General features: G+C 37.9%; 1 protein-coding gene across 1 annotated transcript in view; it reads right to left on the reverse strand.

Moving 5' to 3' along the window:
- The window catches only part of LOC133652908 (heparan-sulfate 6-O-sulfotransferase 3-B-like), a 26,601-nt gene that overhangs the window by 6,517 nt on the left and 84 nt on the right, over nt 1-20,000 (reverse strand). The window contains exon 1 of the mRNA XM_062051851.1: nt 19,402-20,000. This exon is cut by the window's right edge and continues 84 nt beyond it. Coding sequence (XP_061907835.1) covers nt 19,402-19,898 — 497 coding nt within the window. The 5' untranslated portion in view covers nt 19,899-20,000. The remainder of the gene's footprint in view (nt 1-19,401) is intronic.

Below are 20,000 nucleotides of genomic sequence, written 5' to 3' on the forward strand. Positions count from 1 at the left end.
ATGTAATATGTACAATATACACACTGCAGGTATATATATATAATGTAGTAACAGACACCTTCATAACAATATGTAATATGTACAGTATACACACTGCAAGTATATATATAATGTAGTAACAGACACCTTCATAACAATATGTAATATGTACAATATACACACTGCAAGTATATATATAATGTAGTAACAGACACCTTCATAACAATAAGTAATATGTACAATATACACACTGCAAGTATATATTTAATGTAATAACAGACACCTTCATAACAATATGTAATATGTACAATATACACACTGCAAGTATATATTTAATGTAGTAACAGACACCTTCATAACAATATGTAATATGTACAATATACACACTGCAAGTATATATATAATGTAGTAACAGACACCTTCATAACAATATGTAATATGTACAATATACACACTGCAAGTATATATATAATGTAGTAACAGACACCTTCATAACAATATGTAATATGTACAATATACACACTGCAAGTATATATATCATGTAGTAACAGACACCTTCATAACAATATGTAATATGTACAATATACACACCAAGTATATATATAATGTAGTAACAGACACCTTCATAACAATATGTAATATGTACAATATACACACTGCAAGTATATATATCATGTAGTAACAGACACCTTCATAACAATATGTAATATGTACAATATACACACCAAGTATATATATAATGTAGTAACAGACACCTTCATAACAATATGTAATATGTACAATATACACACCAAGTATATATTTATTGTAGTAAAAGGTTTTTCAAGTCTTTCTGGAGTTGATTTTGCTTGCATTTTCTTCTTCTGCATTAGAAGCGTGGCATTGAGGAAGTGCACTCTGGCATTGAGGAAGTGCACTCTGGCATTGAGGAAGTGCACTCTGGCATTGAGGAAGTGCACTCTGGCATTGAGGAAGTGCACTCTGGCATTGAGGAAGTGCACTCTGGCATTGAGGAAGTGCACTCTGGCATTGAGGAAGTGCACTCTGGCATTGAGGAAGTGCACTCTGGCATTGAGGAAGTGCACTCTGGCATTGAGGAAGTGCACTCTGGCATTGAGGAAGTGCACTCTGGCATTGAGGAAGTGCACTCTGGCATTGAGGAACTGCACTCTGGCATTGAGGAACTGCACTCTGGCATTGAGGAAGTGCACTCTGGCATTGAGGAAGTGCACTCTGGCATTGAGGAACTGCACTCTGGCATTGAGGAAGTGCACTCTGGCATTGAGGAAGTGCACTCTGGCATTGAGGAAGTGCACTCTGGCATTGAGGAACTGCACTCTGGCATTGAGGAAGTGCACTCTGGCATTGAGGAACTGCACTCTGGCATTGAGGAAGTGCACTCTGGCATTGAGGAAGTGCACTCAGGCATTGAGGAAGTGCACTCTGGCATTGAGGAAGTGCACTCGCATCCCCCGAGCTTACGTAGTTGTAGAGTCTTAGCCTTAACCTTTGCTTGGCGTCTTAATCTTGCAGCTTTGTGAGGTGTCTGCACGTCTTGTAGTCCCAGCCAGTAGTCGGCATCCTTGCAGCCTAGGCACGCTATACAGGACTCTCTGAAAGGCTGCAAGGACCAGGAGGGCAGAGTCCAAAACCACAACGCTGCACATCCTGAGTGTGTCCCTTCCGAGACATTTAGTCCAAAATAAAGACTCTGTTCTGGATTTGTGGATTAATCTTCTTCCCCTTTTTGTAATGAAAGCTGTCTCCGAGTGCCCCTAATCCCCCTAAGGAGTGTGGAGATTACCAACATCTTAGGTTTCTCACAGGGACCCAAGACGTGGCTCCGTGTCGCCAAGTCCGAGAGGCGTAGTTTGCGTTTTTAAAAGCCGCCACGTGTCCAACTGGGTCGTGACTTCTTTAGGAGCTTGTCGGAGAACGTGACAATAGTCGGCTACTCCAGTGTTCTTCTACCTTTTTTCAGCCAAGGCACATTTTTTGGCAGTAAAAAGTTGTCGTGGCAATTGTTGGATATGACTTGAAAGCATCACCAAGCATGCATCACTATAGCTCTTGTCTCAAAGTAGGTGTACTGTCACCACCTGTCACATCACACCCTGACTTATTTGGACTGTTTTCCTGTGTGTAGTGTTTTACTTCTTGTATTGTGCTCCTATTTTGGTGGCTTTTTCTCTTTTTTTTGATATTTTCCTGTAGCAGTTTCATGTCTTCCTTTGAGCGATATTTCCCGCATCTACTTTGTTTTAGCAATCAAGAATATTTCACTTGTTTTTATCCTTCTTTGTGGGGACATTGTTGATTGTCAAGTCACGTTGGGATGTACATTGTCTTTGCTCCACAGTAAGTCTTTGCTGTCGTCCAGCATTCTGTTTTTTTTTTACTTTGTACCCAGTTCAGTTTTAGTTTGGTTCTGCATAGCCTTCCCTAAGCTTCAATGCCTTTTCTTAGGGGCACTCACCTTTTGTTAATTTTTGGTTAAAGCATTAGACACCTTAGAATGTGACAATAGTAGGCTACTCCAGTGTTTTTCAACCTTTTTTGAGCCAAGGCACATTTTTTGGCATTGAAAAAATGCGTAGGCACACCACCAGCAGAAATCATTAAAAAAGGAAACTCAGTTGACAGTAAAAAGTGGTTGTCGCAATTGTTGGATATGACTTTAAAGCATCACCAAGCATGCATCACTATAGCTCTTGTCTCAAAGTAGGTGTACTGTCACCACCTGTCACATCACCCCCTGACTTATTTGGACTGTTTTGCTGTTTTCCTGTATGTAGTGTTTTACTTCTTGTCTTGCGCTCCTATTTTGGTGTTTTTTCCTGTTTTTTGGTATTTTCCTGTAGCAGTTTCATGTCTTCCTTTGAGCGATATTTCCCGCATCTACTTTGTTTTAGCAATCAAGAATATTTCACTTGTTTTTATCCTTCTTTGTGAGGACATTGTTGATTGTCATGTCATGTTCGGATGTACTTTGTGGACGCTGTCTTTGCTCCACAGTAAGTCTTTGCTGTCGTCCAGCATTCTGTTTTTGTTTACTTTGTAGCCAGTTCTACATAGCCTTCCTTAAGCTTCAATGCCTTTTCTTAGGGGCACTCACCTTTTGTTTATTTTTGGTTTAAGCATTAGACACCTTTTTACCTGCACCCTGCCTTCCACTGTTCCCGACATCTACAAAGCAATTAGCTACCTGCTGCCACCTACTGGTATGGAAGAGTATTACACGGTTACTCTGCCCAGCTCTAGACAGCACCGACACTCAACACAACACATCATTTGCAGACTCTAATTACTGCTTTGCAAAACATATTTTTAACCCAAATAGGTGAAATTAGAAAATTGGTTGGGAAAGACCAAAATTCAACAACAGAAACGTCACAACCTAAAATTAAATAAACGTCGTCAAAAAATATTACGTTTCAATGTTGTATTTGTGTTGTAAAAAAATGGTATGGAAATGACCAAAATTCAATGGTCAAATCAACATCAGAACCCAACATTGATTAAACGTCATCAAAAAGCAAAAAAAAAAAAAATTCTAAAATGAGATAATTTCCCACGGCACACCAGACTGTATCTCACGGCACACTATGCCGCGGCACAGTGGTTGAAAAACACTGTGCTACTCAACACAAAATAACAGATCCTCGCGGAACCTAACATTTGGGCTAAATTATATACATTTGGATGTAGATTGTTTCTCTCTCGCTGTATCTTGATAATGCATTTCAGATTCAGAAGTACTTTATAAATCCCCGAGAGGAAATTGAGATTTTCAGCACAATCCCATTCAAGATCAGACAAACATTTCAGAAAAAGGATCGCTGACGGGTCTGCCAACTTCCGGAGCCCCTTACAAAAAAAGGTAAGAAACAGGTAAACGTTGGGGAAGGGCAGAGTAAACAAATATTCACCCAAAAGCTGCACTCCAGACTGAGGCCAAGGGGAAAAAAACCTTATAGCCATAGCACACATAAAGGAGTTACATAGAATCAACAAGACTTGCAACAGAGGGGAGGGAGAGGGAGCAATGGAGGGAAGGCTGCTGCTGTATTTTGCCGTGTTCCAAATTGGAACCATCCTCTACGCAATGTAGCGTCCCTGCTAGCTAGCGCCAAGCCGCTTCAAATTCACCAATCGCCGCCTCTATGGCATAAAATAAAGTCAATGCCTGCAAGTTGGGCTCTGAATATTTGGGCACCACACCATTCCATTCCATTCTTGGGGGTAACGACTCGATTCAGAATCCATTCTAGATTCAAAATCAATACCTTTTAATAACATCGGGTGCCAGTTCTATGATTAAAACCTGTAAAGGCTTAGTGGCCACATACGTGGACAGCACCTTTTAGCTCTTATTTCCAAAAGTGTGTACACTACTGAATTGGGGTCTTATGGCCGCTTATGTGGACACTTATACTGCCATCTGGTGGTGTCAGAAGAGTATAACATACAATGGAATTTGGGAAAAAAAAGTGTAAAAATAAGAATTAACATGTCACTAAACATGAAGTACACGTTTGTGTACTTATGGACTAAGTACATCATATCAAAAGATGATTCTTACTTTTTATTCTAATTAGGGTCCAATAAGCCAAAATAGCAAAGATAAATTAAAAAAAGCATGTAAACAAACAGCTTGGGCCTTAACTACATTCATCTATAAAATAGTAAACAGCTCTGATACATTTCTATATTATTTAAAATAAACTTGGTTTTGTTTATTAAAATTCGACCCAAACATTTAATAAAGTCAAATAGTAATAAGGCAACGGCAGATATACAGTAGATCATCTACATCAACAATATGACAACTTTTTAATTTTTATTTTTTATTTTTTTAAATCGATGTTCAATTTTTGTTGACTGCTTTGCACACTCTTGGCATTCTCTCCATGAGCTTCAAACACACTCGTGAAGTGAAAACCATTTCAGGTGACTACCTCTTGAAGCTCATGGAGAGAATGCCAAGAGTGTGCAAAGCGGTAATCAGAGCAAAGGGTGGCTATTTTGAAGGAACTAGAATATAAAACATGTTTTCACCTTTTTTTGTGAAGTACATAACTCCACATGTGTTCATTCATAGTTTTGATGTGACAATCTACAATGTAAATAGTCATGGAAATAAAGAAAACATTGCATTGAATGAGAAGGTATGTCCAAACTGTACTGTACTGTATATGTAATGATAACTTCAAATACAAAAGAAAGCAGATAAATGGAGCAAACTGTATTAACCTTGTAGATTGTTATAGTAGCATTAGGTTAAGCTTTGTCATTAATCTTTGTTAATATTGACGGTGGGAAAGTGGATGTTTTAGACTGTGCTAATGCGCATCTCTCTGTAGCAGACCTGGGCAAATTAAGGCTATTAAAGGCCTACTGAAATGAATTTTTTAAATTTAAACGGGGATAGCAGATCCATTCTATGTGTCATACTTGATCATTTCGTTGATTTTTTGTTTTTAAAGATGTAAATCTCTGTTGTTTTACAGTTCTCTTATGTATTTTAAAATGTATGTCTTAATGTATTTATTTTGAAACTGCTCTGTGACATGTGCTGTTGACCTCTTGGCCAGGTCACCCTTGTGAAAGAGATCTTGATCTCAATGGGTTTTCTTATCTGGTTAAATAAAGGTTCTATCTATCTATTGCCATATTTTTGCTGAAAGGATTTAGTAGAGAACATCGACGATAAAGGTCGCAACTTTTGGTCGCTGATAAAAAAAAGCCTTGCCTGTAGTGGAAGTAGCATGACGTCACAGGAGCTAGTATTCCTCACAATTCCCCATTGTTTACACCAGCAGCGGGAGAGATTCGGACCGAGAAAGCGACGATTACCCCATTAATTTGAGCCAGGATGAAAGATTTGTGGATGAGGAAAGTGAGAGTGAAGGACTAGAGTGCAGTGCAGGACATATCTTTTTTCGCTCTGACCGTAACTTAGGTACAAGCTGGCTCATTGGATTCCACACTCTCTCCTTTTTCTATTGTGGATCATGGATTTGTATTTTAAACCACCTGGGATACTATATCCTCTTGAAAATGAGAGTCCAGAACGCGAAATGGACATTCACAGTGACTTTTATCTCCACGACAATACATCGGCGAAGCTAACGTGATAGCATCGGGCTTAACTGCATATAGAAACAAAAGAAATAAATCTCTGACTGGAAGGATAGACAGAAAATCAACAATACTATTAAACCGTGGACATGTAAATACACGGTTAATGCTTTCCAGGCTGGTGAAGCTTAACAATGCTGTTGCTAACGACGCCATTGAAGCTAACGTAGCAACGGGACCTCACAGAGCTATGCTAAAAACATTAGCTATCCACCTACGCCAGCCAGCCCTCATCTGCTCATCAACACCCGTGCTCACCTGCGTTCCAGCGATCGACGGAAGGACTTCACCCGATCATCCGTGCGGTCGGCGGCTAGCGTCGGCTAGCGCGTCTGCTATCCAACATACTTGCCAACCCTCCCGTTTTTAGCGGGAGAATCCCGGTATTCAGCGCCTCTCCCGACAACCTCCCGGCAGAGATTTTCTCCCGACAAACTCCCGGTATTCAGCCGGAGCTGGAGGCCACGCCCCCTCCAGCTCAATGCGGACCTGAGACTGAGTGGGGACAGCCTGTTCTCACGTCCGCTTTCCCACAATATAGACAGCTTGCCTGCCCAATGACGTCATAACATCTAGGGCTTTTAGAGAGTGCACAACTGCGCACACAACAAGGAGACGAAGCAGAAGAACGAGGAAATTACAGACATGGCGGCCGAAATGATATACTCATCATGAACGGAGAAGTTAAACAGGACAATACTGCCATCTAATGGACAGCCACCGGAACACTGAAATTGAAGTATTTTTAATTTTTTTGTATGTAAATAAAATAAATATATATATATATATATATATATATATATATATATATATATATATATATATATATATATATATATATATATATATATATATATATATATATATATATATATATATATATATATATATATATATATATATATATACCTAGAATTCACTGAAAGTCAAGTATTTCATATATATATATATATATATATATATATATATATATATATATATATATATATATATATATATATATATATATATACCTAGAATTCACTGAAAGTCAAGTATTTCACATATATATATATATATATATATATATATATATATATATATATATATATATATATATATGGGCTCTGTACCGAGGATGTCGTTGTGGCTTGTACAGCCCTTTGAGACACTTGTAATTTAGGGCTATATAAATAAACATTGATTGATTGATTGATATATATATATATATATATATATATATATATATATATATATATATATATATATATATATATATATATATATATATATATATATATATATATATATAAATATATATAAATATATATATATATATATATATATATATATATATATATATATATATATATATATATATATATATATATATATATATATATATATATATATATATATATATATATATATATATATATATATATGAAATATATATGAAATACTCAAGTTGGTGAATTCTAGCTGTAAATAACCACGCCCCCGCCCCATATCTTGTGTTTTTTATGTAGATTTTAAAAAAATAAAAAATAAAATAAAAATAAAAAAATAAAAAAACATACCAATAATAAAAAAAACGATATCGATAATTTCCGATATTACATTTTAACGCATTTATCGGCCGATAATATCGGCCTGCCGATATTATCGGACATCTCTAATACAAAGTATTTCAATGGTTGGAATCTGCGCTTTTGCATGATCTGTTGTCAATATTCAGTGTTTTATCCTTCATAGTTAATATTGTAAATCCTGCATTCTTTATTTTCATGTACTTTCTGGGTCTCTCATTCAGAAAAAAAGAGAAAATACCATTCAGTTTTTTTGAAGCAGTCTGTCATAACTTTTTTAGCATTCAATCAGACATTATTGTGAGGTTTTCTCTAAGGTGTTCCTAAAGATAGATATACTGGCCCCCAGACACATTGTTTTCTCTCAATTTGTCCCCTCGAGTCAAAATAGTTGCCCAGGCCTGCTCTACAGGATCTCTCAGAAGTGTGTTTGCCTGGTGTGCTGAAAATAAGCGGCGGTGTCATCAGGTACTGTGCACCTTTCTACCCACAACATGTGACTAATGCAGCAGCCTGAGCTGGAGGAAAGTCTCTGGGAAGCTGCAGTGACTCAGGATGAAGCTGCACTCACTGCTTTCATGTTGTCGTCCGCCAGGTTTTTACTGGGTCGCTGTCTACGTGGATATTGCAAAAGAATATCAACAGAAGTCTTTTCATCTAAACTGACAGTTGACAGGTAGAAAACAAAGATGCTAAAGTGACAGTTGACAGGTAGAAAACAAAGATGCTAAACTGACAGTTGACAGGTAGAAAACAAAGATGCTAAAGTGACAGTTGACAGGTAGAAAACAAAGATGCTAAACTGACAGTTGACAGGTAGAAAACAAAGATGCTAAACTGACAGTTGACGGGTAGAAAACAAAGATGCTAAACTGACAGTTGACAGGTAGAAAACAAAGATGCTAAACTGACAGTTGACAGGCAGAAAACAAAGATGCTAAACTGACAGTTGACAGGTAGAAAACAAAGATGCTAAACTGACAGTTGACGGGTAGAAAACAAAGATGCTAAACTGACAGTTGACAGGTAGAAAACAAAGATGCTAAACTGACAGTTGACAGGTAGAAAACAAAGATGCTAAACTGACAGTTGACAGGTAGAAAACAAAGATGCTAAACTGACAGTTGACAGGTAGAAAACAAAGATGCTAAACTGACAGTTGACAGGTAGAAAACAAAGATGCTAAACTGACAGTTGACAGGTAGAAAACAAAGATGCTAAAGTGACAGTTGACAGGCAGAAAACAAAGATGCTAAACTGACAGTTGACAGGTAGACAACAAAGATGCTAAACTGACAGTTGACAGGTAGAAAACAAAGATGCTAAACTGACAGTTGACGGGTAGAAAACAAAGATGCTAAACTGACAGTTGACAGGTAGAAAACAAAGGTGGCGCCCCCCCACATCGGCAGTGAAGTGTATATACTCACAAGAAACCGAATAGCTTTGTCTTTGACCTTTTTTTAACTTAAAGAAAGCAAATTAACAATCAGAATAGTTAACAAGATAAAAAAAAATATGGATAAATAAATGAATACAAAAAATGAATATATGAAATACAATATTTTTTACATACATAAACACAAAATAAAACGTGTCAACAAGTTGCATAAAATAAATTAAAAATACAATATAAATAAGGCACTGCACAAAACAAGATATCAAACCAGTATGACTTTAACAACTATGTTACAAAAAAAAGGGGATCCTACAGAGTTCTCTATTTGTGCTTTTTAATATTGCATTAACTAGAATGACTTACAAATTACTGTACACCAGGGAGTACTGTAATTACCTAACGTTACATTATTATTTTCCATAACAATTTAGCCCCCTCCACAATATTAACCCGACGTTAAAACAGAACTAGCTATTTATTGATTAGCAATTGCCGAATCATGTAACATTAGCTTAATGCTAAAAAGCCAGGTTACTATCACATTCTGTAACAGACAAATCATTTCATGTAGGCTAACGTTACCTACCTGCTACCTCTGTCTTTTTCTCGTTTCTCCTCTTCTTTTCTCTTTTTTCTTCCCTGGGCACCTGACAGTTTTGGCCGTTTTGACATCTTGTGTTGATTTTTTGATGTGGTGACGTCCAAAAAGAGTCATGATACGGGAAGGGAGGGGTCGCACCGTGCCGGGGGAGGGGGGGCGTAATGTTGTAACAAATAATATTTCTATTAAATAGGCTTTACTTTGCATTTTAATTAACGTGGGATTATTTTATGTATTTAGAAATAATAGTTGTTTTTTTTTTGTTTTTTTCCTCCAACATTTGTGGCACTGGCGTGGCGCCCCCTGATGGACGGCGCCCTTAGCATTTGAATCAACCAACAAGAGGCACATTCACAAATCCATTCAATCGTCGTGACATTTAAAGGGGAACTGCACTTTTGCCTATAATTACAATTATTACGAGAGACAGAAGGTTTTTTTTTTTTGCATTCTAACTTGTAAAAATGGACTTGTTCTTGGTGGCTAGCAACGCGGCTAATGTTAGCAGTCAATTCTACCTCTAAATCACTTTAAAAATGCATTCAAAAAAATTCAACAATACTTTGTTTACGTTGTGTAACCTGTATAATAACCAAACTGTAGCAACATAGTTATTGCAAGAGTGAACACTGAGGAACTATTTTTCTAGCGTAGTAACACACCGGCCTGGACTTTTTACTTTTTAAGGTCACGGCAAGTGTTGCCTTAAAGGAGGGCTCATTTTTTTAGGGCACCGAGGCAAACATTTTCTTCCGAGACAGGGGCTCCAATTCGATTTTTTCCCACACCCCTAACCATTACCCTTAATCATGCCATGTCTTAAACAGTTCAACATGTAAGAAAAAAAAAGTCATGTCGGGATGTTTTTATCAATTTATTAGACGAAACAAATACGTTAAAATTGTCCATTAACGATGAAGAAAGAACCGAATCTCCTGCCGGTCACAAACATTATAGACTCCAAGCTGCAAAATGTGGAGCTTGGAGCCAAGCTATTTCGACGTAAATGGAGTGCTTACCCAAATAAACCGGAAAAAACGAACCCGGACACTTTATATTGATCATGATACATGCAGCACATCATGTATCACGATCATGTCGGCGTGGCACAGTTGGGAGAGTGGCCGTGCCAGCAACCTGAGGGTTCCTGGTTCGATCCCCACCTTCTACCAACCTCGTCCGTTGTGTCCTTGAGCAAGACACGTCACCCTTGCTCCTGATGGGTGGTGGTTAGGGCCTTGCATGGCAGCTCCCACCATCAGTGTGTGAATGGGTGAATGTGGAAATACTGTCAAAGCACTTTGAGTTCCTTGAAGGTAGAAACCACCACCCATCAGGAGCAAGGGTGAAGTGTCTTGCTCAAGGACACAACGGACGTGATGAGGTTGGTAGAAGGTGGGGATCGAACCAGGAACCCTCAGGTTGCTGGTACGGCCACTGTTCTACGGCGCCACGCCGACATGATCACGATACATGACGTGCTGCATGTATCATGTCCGATAATGGCTCAACCGATACCGATATCAACCGATATATACAGTCGTGGAATTAACACATTATTATGCCTAATTTGGACAACCAGGTATGGTGAAGATAAGGTACTTTTAAAAAAAATGAATCAAATAAAATAAGATCAATAAATTAAAAACATTTTCTTGAATAAAAAAGAAAGTAAAACAATATAAAAACAGTTACATAGAAACTAGTAATTAATGAAAATTTGTAAAATTAACTGTTAAAGGTTAGTATTATTAGTGGAGCAGCAGCACGCACAATCATGTGTGCTTACGGACTGTATCCCTTGCAGACTGTATTGATATATATTGATATATAATGTAGGAAGCAGAATATTAATAACAGAAAGAAACAACCCTTTTGTGTGAATGAGTGTAAATGGGGGGAGGGAGGTTTTTTGGGTTGGTGCACTAATTGTAAGTGTATCTTGTGTTTTTTATGTGGATTTAATAAAAAAAAACAAAAAAAAACAAAAAAAAACGATACTGATAATAAAAAAACCGATACCGATAATTTCCGATATTACATTTTAACGCATCTCTAATCATGATCAATATAAAGTGGCCGGCTTGTTTTTTTCCGGTTTATTTGGGTAAGCACTCCATTTATGTCGAAATAGCTTGGCTCCAAGTTCCACATTTTGCAGCTTGGCGTCGATAATGTTGTCGACGAGCAATTGACTCGCGGAGATTCGGTTCTTTCTTCATCCAAAGAGTGTCCGAGTGAATATGATGGATGGATGAAAGGTTGGGCCATGGATTCTTGGCACTGACTGACCTCCATTGTGGCCCCTCTTTAACGCCGTTAGCAACATATGGAGACTTGCTTTCTGCACCTTTAACACGCAGATGGCACACCTCAAAGCACCCTGGCCCGCTTAAGTGATTTACTTCCTGGGAATTAGCTCGCTGGCTTCTGTAATTACTGCAAATTGAAACAGACCTACAAAGGATGAGCTGGCTTCTCCTCGCAGCAATTTAAATGACAAATGTGTGTGTGTGTGTGTGTGTGTGTGTGTGTGTGTGTGTGTGTGTGTGTGTGTGTGTGTGTGTGTGTGTGTGTGTGTGTGTGTGTGTGTGTGTGTGTGTGTGGGTCACACATCTGGAAGCATATTTCTGCACATTTGCCATAATTGACCCAATAATTGTGTTTTGTTCAACTTGCTTTCTCAAAGACATTCCAGCTCAACTACTGTTTCTTTTAAAGGCCTACTGAAATGAATTTTTTTATTCAAACGGGGATAGCAGGTCCATTCTATGTGTCATACTTGATCATTTCGCGATATTGCCATATTTTTGCTGAAAGGATTTAGTAGAGAACAACAACGATAAAGTTCGCAACTTTTGCTCGCTGATAAAAAAAAGCCTTGCCTGTACCGGAAGTAGCGTGACGTCACCGGAGGAAGGACTCCTCACATTTCCCCGTTGTTTAATCCAGCAGCGAGAGAGATTCGGACCGAGAAAGCGACGATTACCCCATTAATTTGAGCGAGGATGAAAGATTCGTGGATGAGGAACGTGAGAGTGAAGGACTAGCGTGCAGTGCAGGACGTATCTTTTTTCGCTCTGACCGTAACTTAGGTACAAGCTGGCTCATTGGATTCCACACTCTCTCCTTTTTCTATTGTGGATCACGGATTTGTATTTTAAACCACCTGGGATACTATATCCTCTTGAAAATGAGAGTCGAGCACGCGAAATGGACATTCACAGTGACTTTTATCTCCACGACAATACATCGGCGAAGCTCTTTAGCTACTGAGCTAACGTGATAGCATCGGGCTCAAATACAGATAGAAACAAAATAAATAAACCCCTGACTGGAAGGATAGACAGAAGATCAACAATACTATTAAACCATGGACATGTAACTACACGGTTAATAATTTCCAGCTTGGCGAAGCTTAACAATGCTGTTGCTAACGACGCCATTGAAGCTAACTTAGCTACGGGACGGCGGCGGGCGTTGTAGCTTTCGACGACACCCCGGCCGCCATCAGAGTCGGCAAGAAACATATATTTCCCCAAAGTTACGTACGTGACATGCACATAGCGACACGCACGTACGGGCAAGCGATCAAATGTTTGGAAGCCAAAGCTGTACTCACGCTAGCGCGTCTGCTATCCAGCTCAAAGTCCTCCTTGTTGTGTTGCTGCAGCCATCCGCTAATACACCGATCCCACCTACAACTTTCTTCTTTGCAGTCTCCATTGTTCATTAAACAAATTGCAAAAGATTCACCAACACAGATGTCCAGAATACTGTGGAATTTTGGGATGAAAACAGAGCTTTTTTGTATTGGATTCAATGTGTTCGAATACTTTCGTATCAACAATTAGACGTCACGCGCATACGTCATCATACATAGACGTTTTCAAGCGGAAGTGTGGCGGGAAATGTAAAATGTCACTTTATAAGTTAACCCGGCCGTATTGGCATGTGTTGCAATGTTAAGATGTCATCATTGATATATAAACTATCAGACTGCGTGGTCGCTAGTAGTGGCTTTCAGTAGGCCTTTAAAGAGTTACCATATTTTTCGGACTATAGAGCGCACGGTATATAAGCCACACCCACTAAATTAGAGAGAAAAAAAAGAATATTTTCATATATCAGCCGCACTGGACTGACTATAAGATATACACGTTGTGAAATGAGTTATTTACACGGAAACATTCTGTAAATGTTTATTTACATCCCTATTTACAACCCTAAACTAACACCCTCCCTTCCACATCCCACCTCCCCGGATTGTAAATAATCAAATGTAAATAATCAAATGTAGATACTTATTCTTATGCTTTCTGATCTCTCTCTCTATGTCCACTACTTGCTGTACATATCCTACCAAGTCAGTCCTACACTGTTCCAATGTCCATTTCTCTGATGATGCAATTGTTGATGACTGAAGTGTTGATATCAACCAAACCTAACCCCCCCCCAACCCACACCCCGGATTGTAAATAATGTAAATAATTCTATGTATATACTCTGATGATTATCTTGTGTGATGACCGTATTATGATGATAGAATATATCTGAATCATGAATCAATTTAAGTGGACCCCGACTCAAACAAGTTGAAAAACTTATTCGGGTGTTACCATTTAGTGGTCAATTGTACGGAATATGTACTTCACTGTGCAACCTACTAATAAAAGTTTCAATCAAATCAATCAAAACCCTCAATTGCAGTAAAACGGATGGTCAAACAAAACAGAAGTCATGGTCATGGACGTGCTAGCTGCGGAAGCTAGCTCTCTAATCAGCTAAACAGACTCAGCGCTGACGTTTTGGTGAATTTATTGAAAAATGTGTGAAACTGAAACATTGTAAGTTATTAATACTGACACAAACACTTTTAAACGTGTTAGCATTATAGCTAACGCCGTTAGCTCGATTACGTTACGACAACGCATGCAAATATGCACGAAAACACTATTGTTTAGTAAGCACAAGTCGTTTTAGCGATATTGTAAAACTCACAAACGTTGCTCGGAGTGATTAACGAGTGGCAACGCTGTGGACGGCTAGAAGACGGTGCTTACGGTTGGAATCTCTAACCAGAAGGGCACAGCAGCACCTGCAGTGAGTGACCTCGTCCAAAAGATGGCGCCATAGCACACGCAATAACACACCTTTTCAATGTTTGGCTTGTTTTTTTCCCCCAGCTGTTTGCATAATGGCCGTCAGTGAATAAAAATCCATAAATTAGCCGCACCGTTTTATAAGCCGCAGGGTTCAAAGCCTAGGAAAAAAGTAGTCCGGAATTTACGATATTTACACGTGCTTGTTTAGTCCGAGCGTTTTAGGACAGTGCAGATCAATTATGTGACATGTAGCATGTAGAGTTGTCACTAATGCTAATAACTGCAGGAAAACTGATGGTGGTACTTAATGAATACTTAGGTCTACTACACTACTGTATTTAATGTTGTCATTATGGTGGTACTTAATGAATACTTAGGTCTACTACACTACTGTATTTAATGTTGTCATTATGGTGGTACTTAATGAATACTTAGTACTACTACACTACTGTATTTAATGTTGTCATTATGGTGGTACTTAATGAATACTTAGGTCTACTACACTACTGTATTTAATGTTGTCATTATGGTGGTACTTAATGAATACTTAGGTCTACTACACTACTGTATTTAATGTTGTCATGATGGTGGTACTTAATGAATACTTAGGTCTACTACACTACTGTATTTAATGTCATTATGGTGGTACTTAATGAATACTTAGGTCTACTACACTACTGTATTTAATGTTGTCATGATGGTGGTACTTAATGAATACTTAGGTCTACTACACTACTGTATTTAATGTTGTCATGATGGTGGTACTTAATGAATACTTAGGTCTACTACACTACTGTATTTAATGTTGTCATTATGGTGGTACTTAATGAATACTTAGGTCTACTACACTACTGTATTTAATGTTGTCATTATGGTGGTACTTAATGAATACTTAGGTCTACTACACTACTGTATTTAATGTAGTCATTATGGTGGTACTTAATGAATACTTAGGTCTACTACACTACTGTATTTAATGTTGTCATTATGGTGGTACTTAATGAATACTTAGGTCTACTACACTACTGTATTTAATGTTGTCATGATGGTGGTACTTAATGAATACTTAGGTCTACTACACTACTGTATTTAATGTTGTCATTATGGTGGTACTTAATGAATACTTAGGTCTACTACACTACTGTATTTAATGTTGTCATTATGGTGGTACTTAATGAATACTTAGGTCTACTACACTACTGTATTTAATGTTGTCATTATGGTGGTACTTAATGAATACTTAGGTCTACTACACTACTGTATTTAATGTTGTCATGATGGTGGTACTTAATGAATACTTAGGTCTACTACACTACTGTATTTAATGTCATTATGGTGGTACTTAATGAATACTTAGGTCTACTACACTACTGTATTTAATGTTGTCATGATGGTGGTACTTAATGAATACTTAGGTCTACTACACTACTGTATTTAATGTTGTCATTATGGTGGTACTTAATGAATACTTAGGTCTACTACACTACTGTATTTAATGTTGTCATTATGGTGGTACTTAATGAATACTTAGGTCTACTACACTACTGTATTTAATGTAGTCATTATGGTGGTACTTAATGAATACTTAGGTCTACTACACTACTGTATTTAATGTAGTCATTATGGTGGTACTTAATGAATACTTAGGTCTACTACACTACTGTATTTAATGTTGTCATTATGGTGGTACTTAATGAATACTTAGGTCTACTACACTACTGTATTTAATGATGTCATTATGGTGGTACTTAATGAATACTTAGGTCTACTACACTACTGTATTTAATGTTGTCATTATGGTGGTACTTAATGAATACTTAGGTCTACTACACTACTGTATTTAATGTCATTATGGTGGTACTTAATGAATACTTAGGTCTACTACACTACTGTATTTAATGTTGTCATGATGGTGGTACTTAATGAATACTTAGGTCTACTACACTACTGTATTTAATGTTGTCATTATGGTGGTACTTAATGAATACTTAGGTCTACTACACTACTGTATTTAATGTTGTCATTATGGTGGTACTTAATGAATACTTAGGTCTACTACACTACTGTATTTAATGTAGTCATTATGGTGGTACTTAATGAATACTTAGGTCTACTACACTACTGTATTTAATGTTGTCATTATGGTGGTACTTAATGAATACTTAGGTCTACTACACTACTGTATTTAATGTTGTCATGATGGTGGTACTTAATGAATACTTAGGTCTACTACACTACTGTATTTAATGTTGTCATTATGGTGGTACTTAATGAATACTTAGGTCTACTACACTACTGTATTTAATGTTGTCATTATGGTGGTACTTAATGAATACTTAGGTCTACTACACTACTGTATTTAATGTTGTCATTATGGTGGTACTTAATGAATACTTAGGTCTACTACACTACTGTATTTAATGTTGTCATGATGGTGGTACTTAATGAATACTTAGGTCTACTACACTACTGTATTTAATGTCATTATGGTGGTACTTAATGAATACTTAGGTCTACTACACTACTGTATTTAATGTTGTCATGATGGTGGTACTTAATGAATACTTAGGTCTACTACACTACTGTATTTAATGTTGTCATTATGGTGGTACTTAATGAATACTTAGGTCTACTACACTACTGTATTTAATGTTGTCATTATGGTGGTACTTAATGAATACTTAGGTCTACTACACTACTGTATTTAATGTAGTCATTATGGTGGTACTTAATGAATACTTAGGTCTACTACACTACTGTATTTAATGTTGTCATTATGGTGGTACTTAATGAATACTTAGGTCTACTACACTACTGTATTTAATGTTGTCATGATGGTGGTACTTAATGAATACTTAGGTCTACTACACTACTGTATTTAATGTTGTCATTATGGTGGTACTTAATGAATACTTAGGTCTACTACACTACTGTATTTAATGTTGTCATTATGGTGGTACTTAATGAATACTTAGGTCTACTACACTACTGTATTTAATGTTGTCATTATGGTGGTACTTAATGAATACTTAGGTCTACTACACTACTGTATTTAATGTTGTCATTATGGTGGTACTTAATGAATACTTAGGTCTACTACACTACTGTATTTAATGTAGTCATTATGGTGGTACTTAATGAATACTTAGGTCTACTACACTACTGTATTTAATGTTGTCATTATGGTGGTACTTAATGAATACTTAGGTCTACTACACTACTGTATTTAATGTTGTCATTATGGTGGTACTTAATGAATACTTAGGTCTACTACACTACTGTATTTAATGTTGTCATTATGGTGGTACTTAATGAATACTTAGGTCTACTACACTACTGTATTTAATGTTGTCATTATGGTGGTACTTAATGAATACTTAGGTCTACTACACTACTGTATTTAATGTTGTCATTATGGTGGTACTTAATGAATACTTAGGTCTACTACACTACTGTATTTAATGTTGTCATGATGGTGGTACTTAATGAATACTTAGGTCTACTACACTACTGTATTTAATGTTGTCATTATGGTGGTACTTAATGAATACTTAGGTCTACTACACTACTGTATTTAATGTTGTCATTATGGTGGTACTTAATGAATACTTAGGTCTACTACACTACTGTATTTAATGTAGTCATTATGGTGGTACTTAATGAATACTTAGGTCTACTACACTACTGTATTTAATGTTGTCATTATGGTGGTACTTAATGAATACTTAGGTCTACTACACTACTGTATTTAATGATGTCATTATGGTGGTACTTAATGAATACTTAGGTCTACTACACTACTGTATTTAATGTTGTCATTATGGTGGTACTTAATGAATACTTAGGTCTACTACACTACTGTATTTAATGTTGTCATGATGGTGGTACTTAATGAATACTTAGGTCTACTACACTACTGTATTTAATGTTGTCATTATGGTGGTACTTAATGAAAACTTAGGTCTACTACACTACTGTATTTAATGTTGTCATGATGGTGGTACTTAATGAATACTTAGGTCTACTACACTACTGTATTTAATGTTGTCATTATGGTGGTACTTAATGAATACTTAGGTCTACTACACTACTGTATTTAATGTTGTCATGATGGTGGTACTTAATGAATACTTAGGTCTACTACACTACTGTATTTAATGATGTCATTATGGTGGTACTTAATGAATACTTAGGTCTACTACACTACTGTATTTAATGTTGTCATGATGGTGGTACTTAATGAATACTTAGGTCTACTACACTACTGTATTTAATGTTGTCATTATGGTGGTACTTGATGAATACTTAGGTCTACTACACTACTGTATTTAATGTTGTCATTATGGTGGTACTTAATGAATACTTAGGTCTACTACACTACTGTATTTAATGTTGTCATGGTGGTACTTAATGAATACTTAGGTCTACTACACTACTGTATTTAATGTTGTCATTATGGTGGTACTTAATGAATACTTAGGTCTACTACACTACTGTATTTAATGTTGTCATGGTGGTACTTAATGAATACTTAGGTCTACTACACTACTGTATTTAATGATGTCATTATGGAGGCGCAACCAAAAAAGTGTGAATGAGTGAACTCACTTCTTCCTCTTGAGTGAAGTCTTCTTGTTCATCACCAGCGGGACGCAGCTGGTGAGTTCGGTCCAGTCGGCGTGCAAGCCGCAACTCCAGCCGGTAGAGAACCGGGAGAAGAGCCACGACTCGGTCTTCCCTGGCCGGTGACAGGTGCACTTCCTCTGGCCGGGCAGGCACTCGCACGGCTGCTCCAGCTGGATGTTCCTGACCAAGTGGCGGCCGAAGGTGGTGCCGCCCGTCTTCTGGATGTGCAGGAACACCATCACGTCGTCCCCGCGGATGTCGAAGCCCGCGCGCCTGTCCAGGTCCCGCGGCGTGAAGTGGAACCTGCTGCGCGCGCCCAGGAGGTCGTCCTCGGCGTGGCGCGGCCAGGCGCGCTCCGGCAGGTGGCCGCCGAAGTAGCAGGCGTCGCTCCCCGCCGGACACACGTACTGGTAGCCGATCATGAAGCACAGCACCGCTGCGATGGGGACGAAGATGAGTCGGCGGAACTTCTCCTCCATGTTGGGGCGATCACAGCGACGCGTCTCCCTGCCTGCCTGTCATGCCGCGGCCGCGCCTCCCCTCCTTCAAGTCCCGCCGGCAGGTGAGTGACGCGCGCTCCC

The sequence above is a fragment of the Entelurus aequoreus genome, linkage group LG07 (genome assembly GCF_033978785.1).
Source record: "Entelurus aequoreus isolate RoL-2023_Sb linkage group LG07, RoL_Eaeq_v1.1, whole genome shotgun sequence".
Lineage (NCBI taxonomy): Eukaryota > Metazoa > Chordata > Actinopteri > Syngnathiformes > Syngnathidae > Entelurus > Entelurus aequoreus.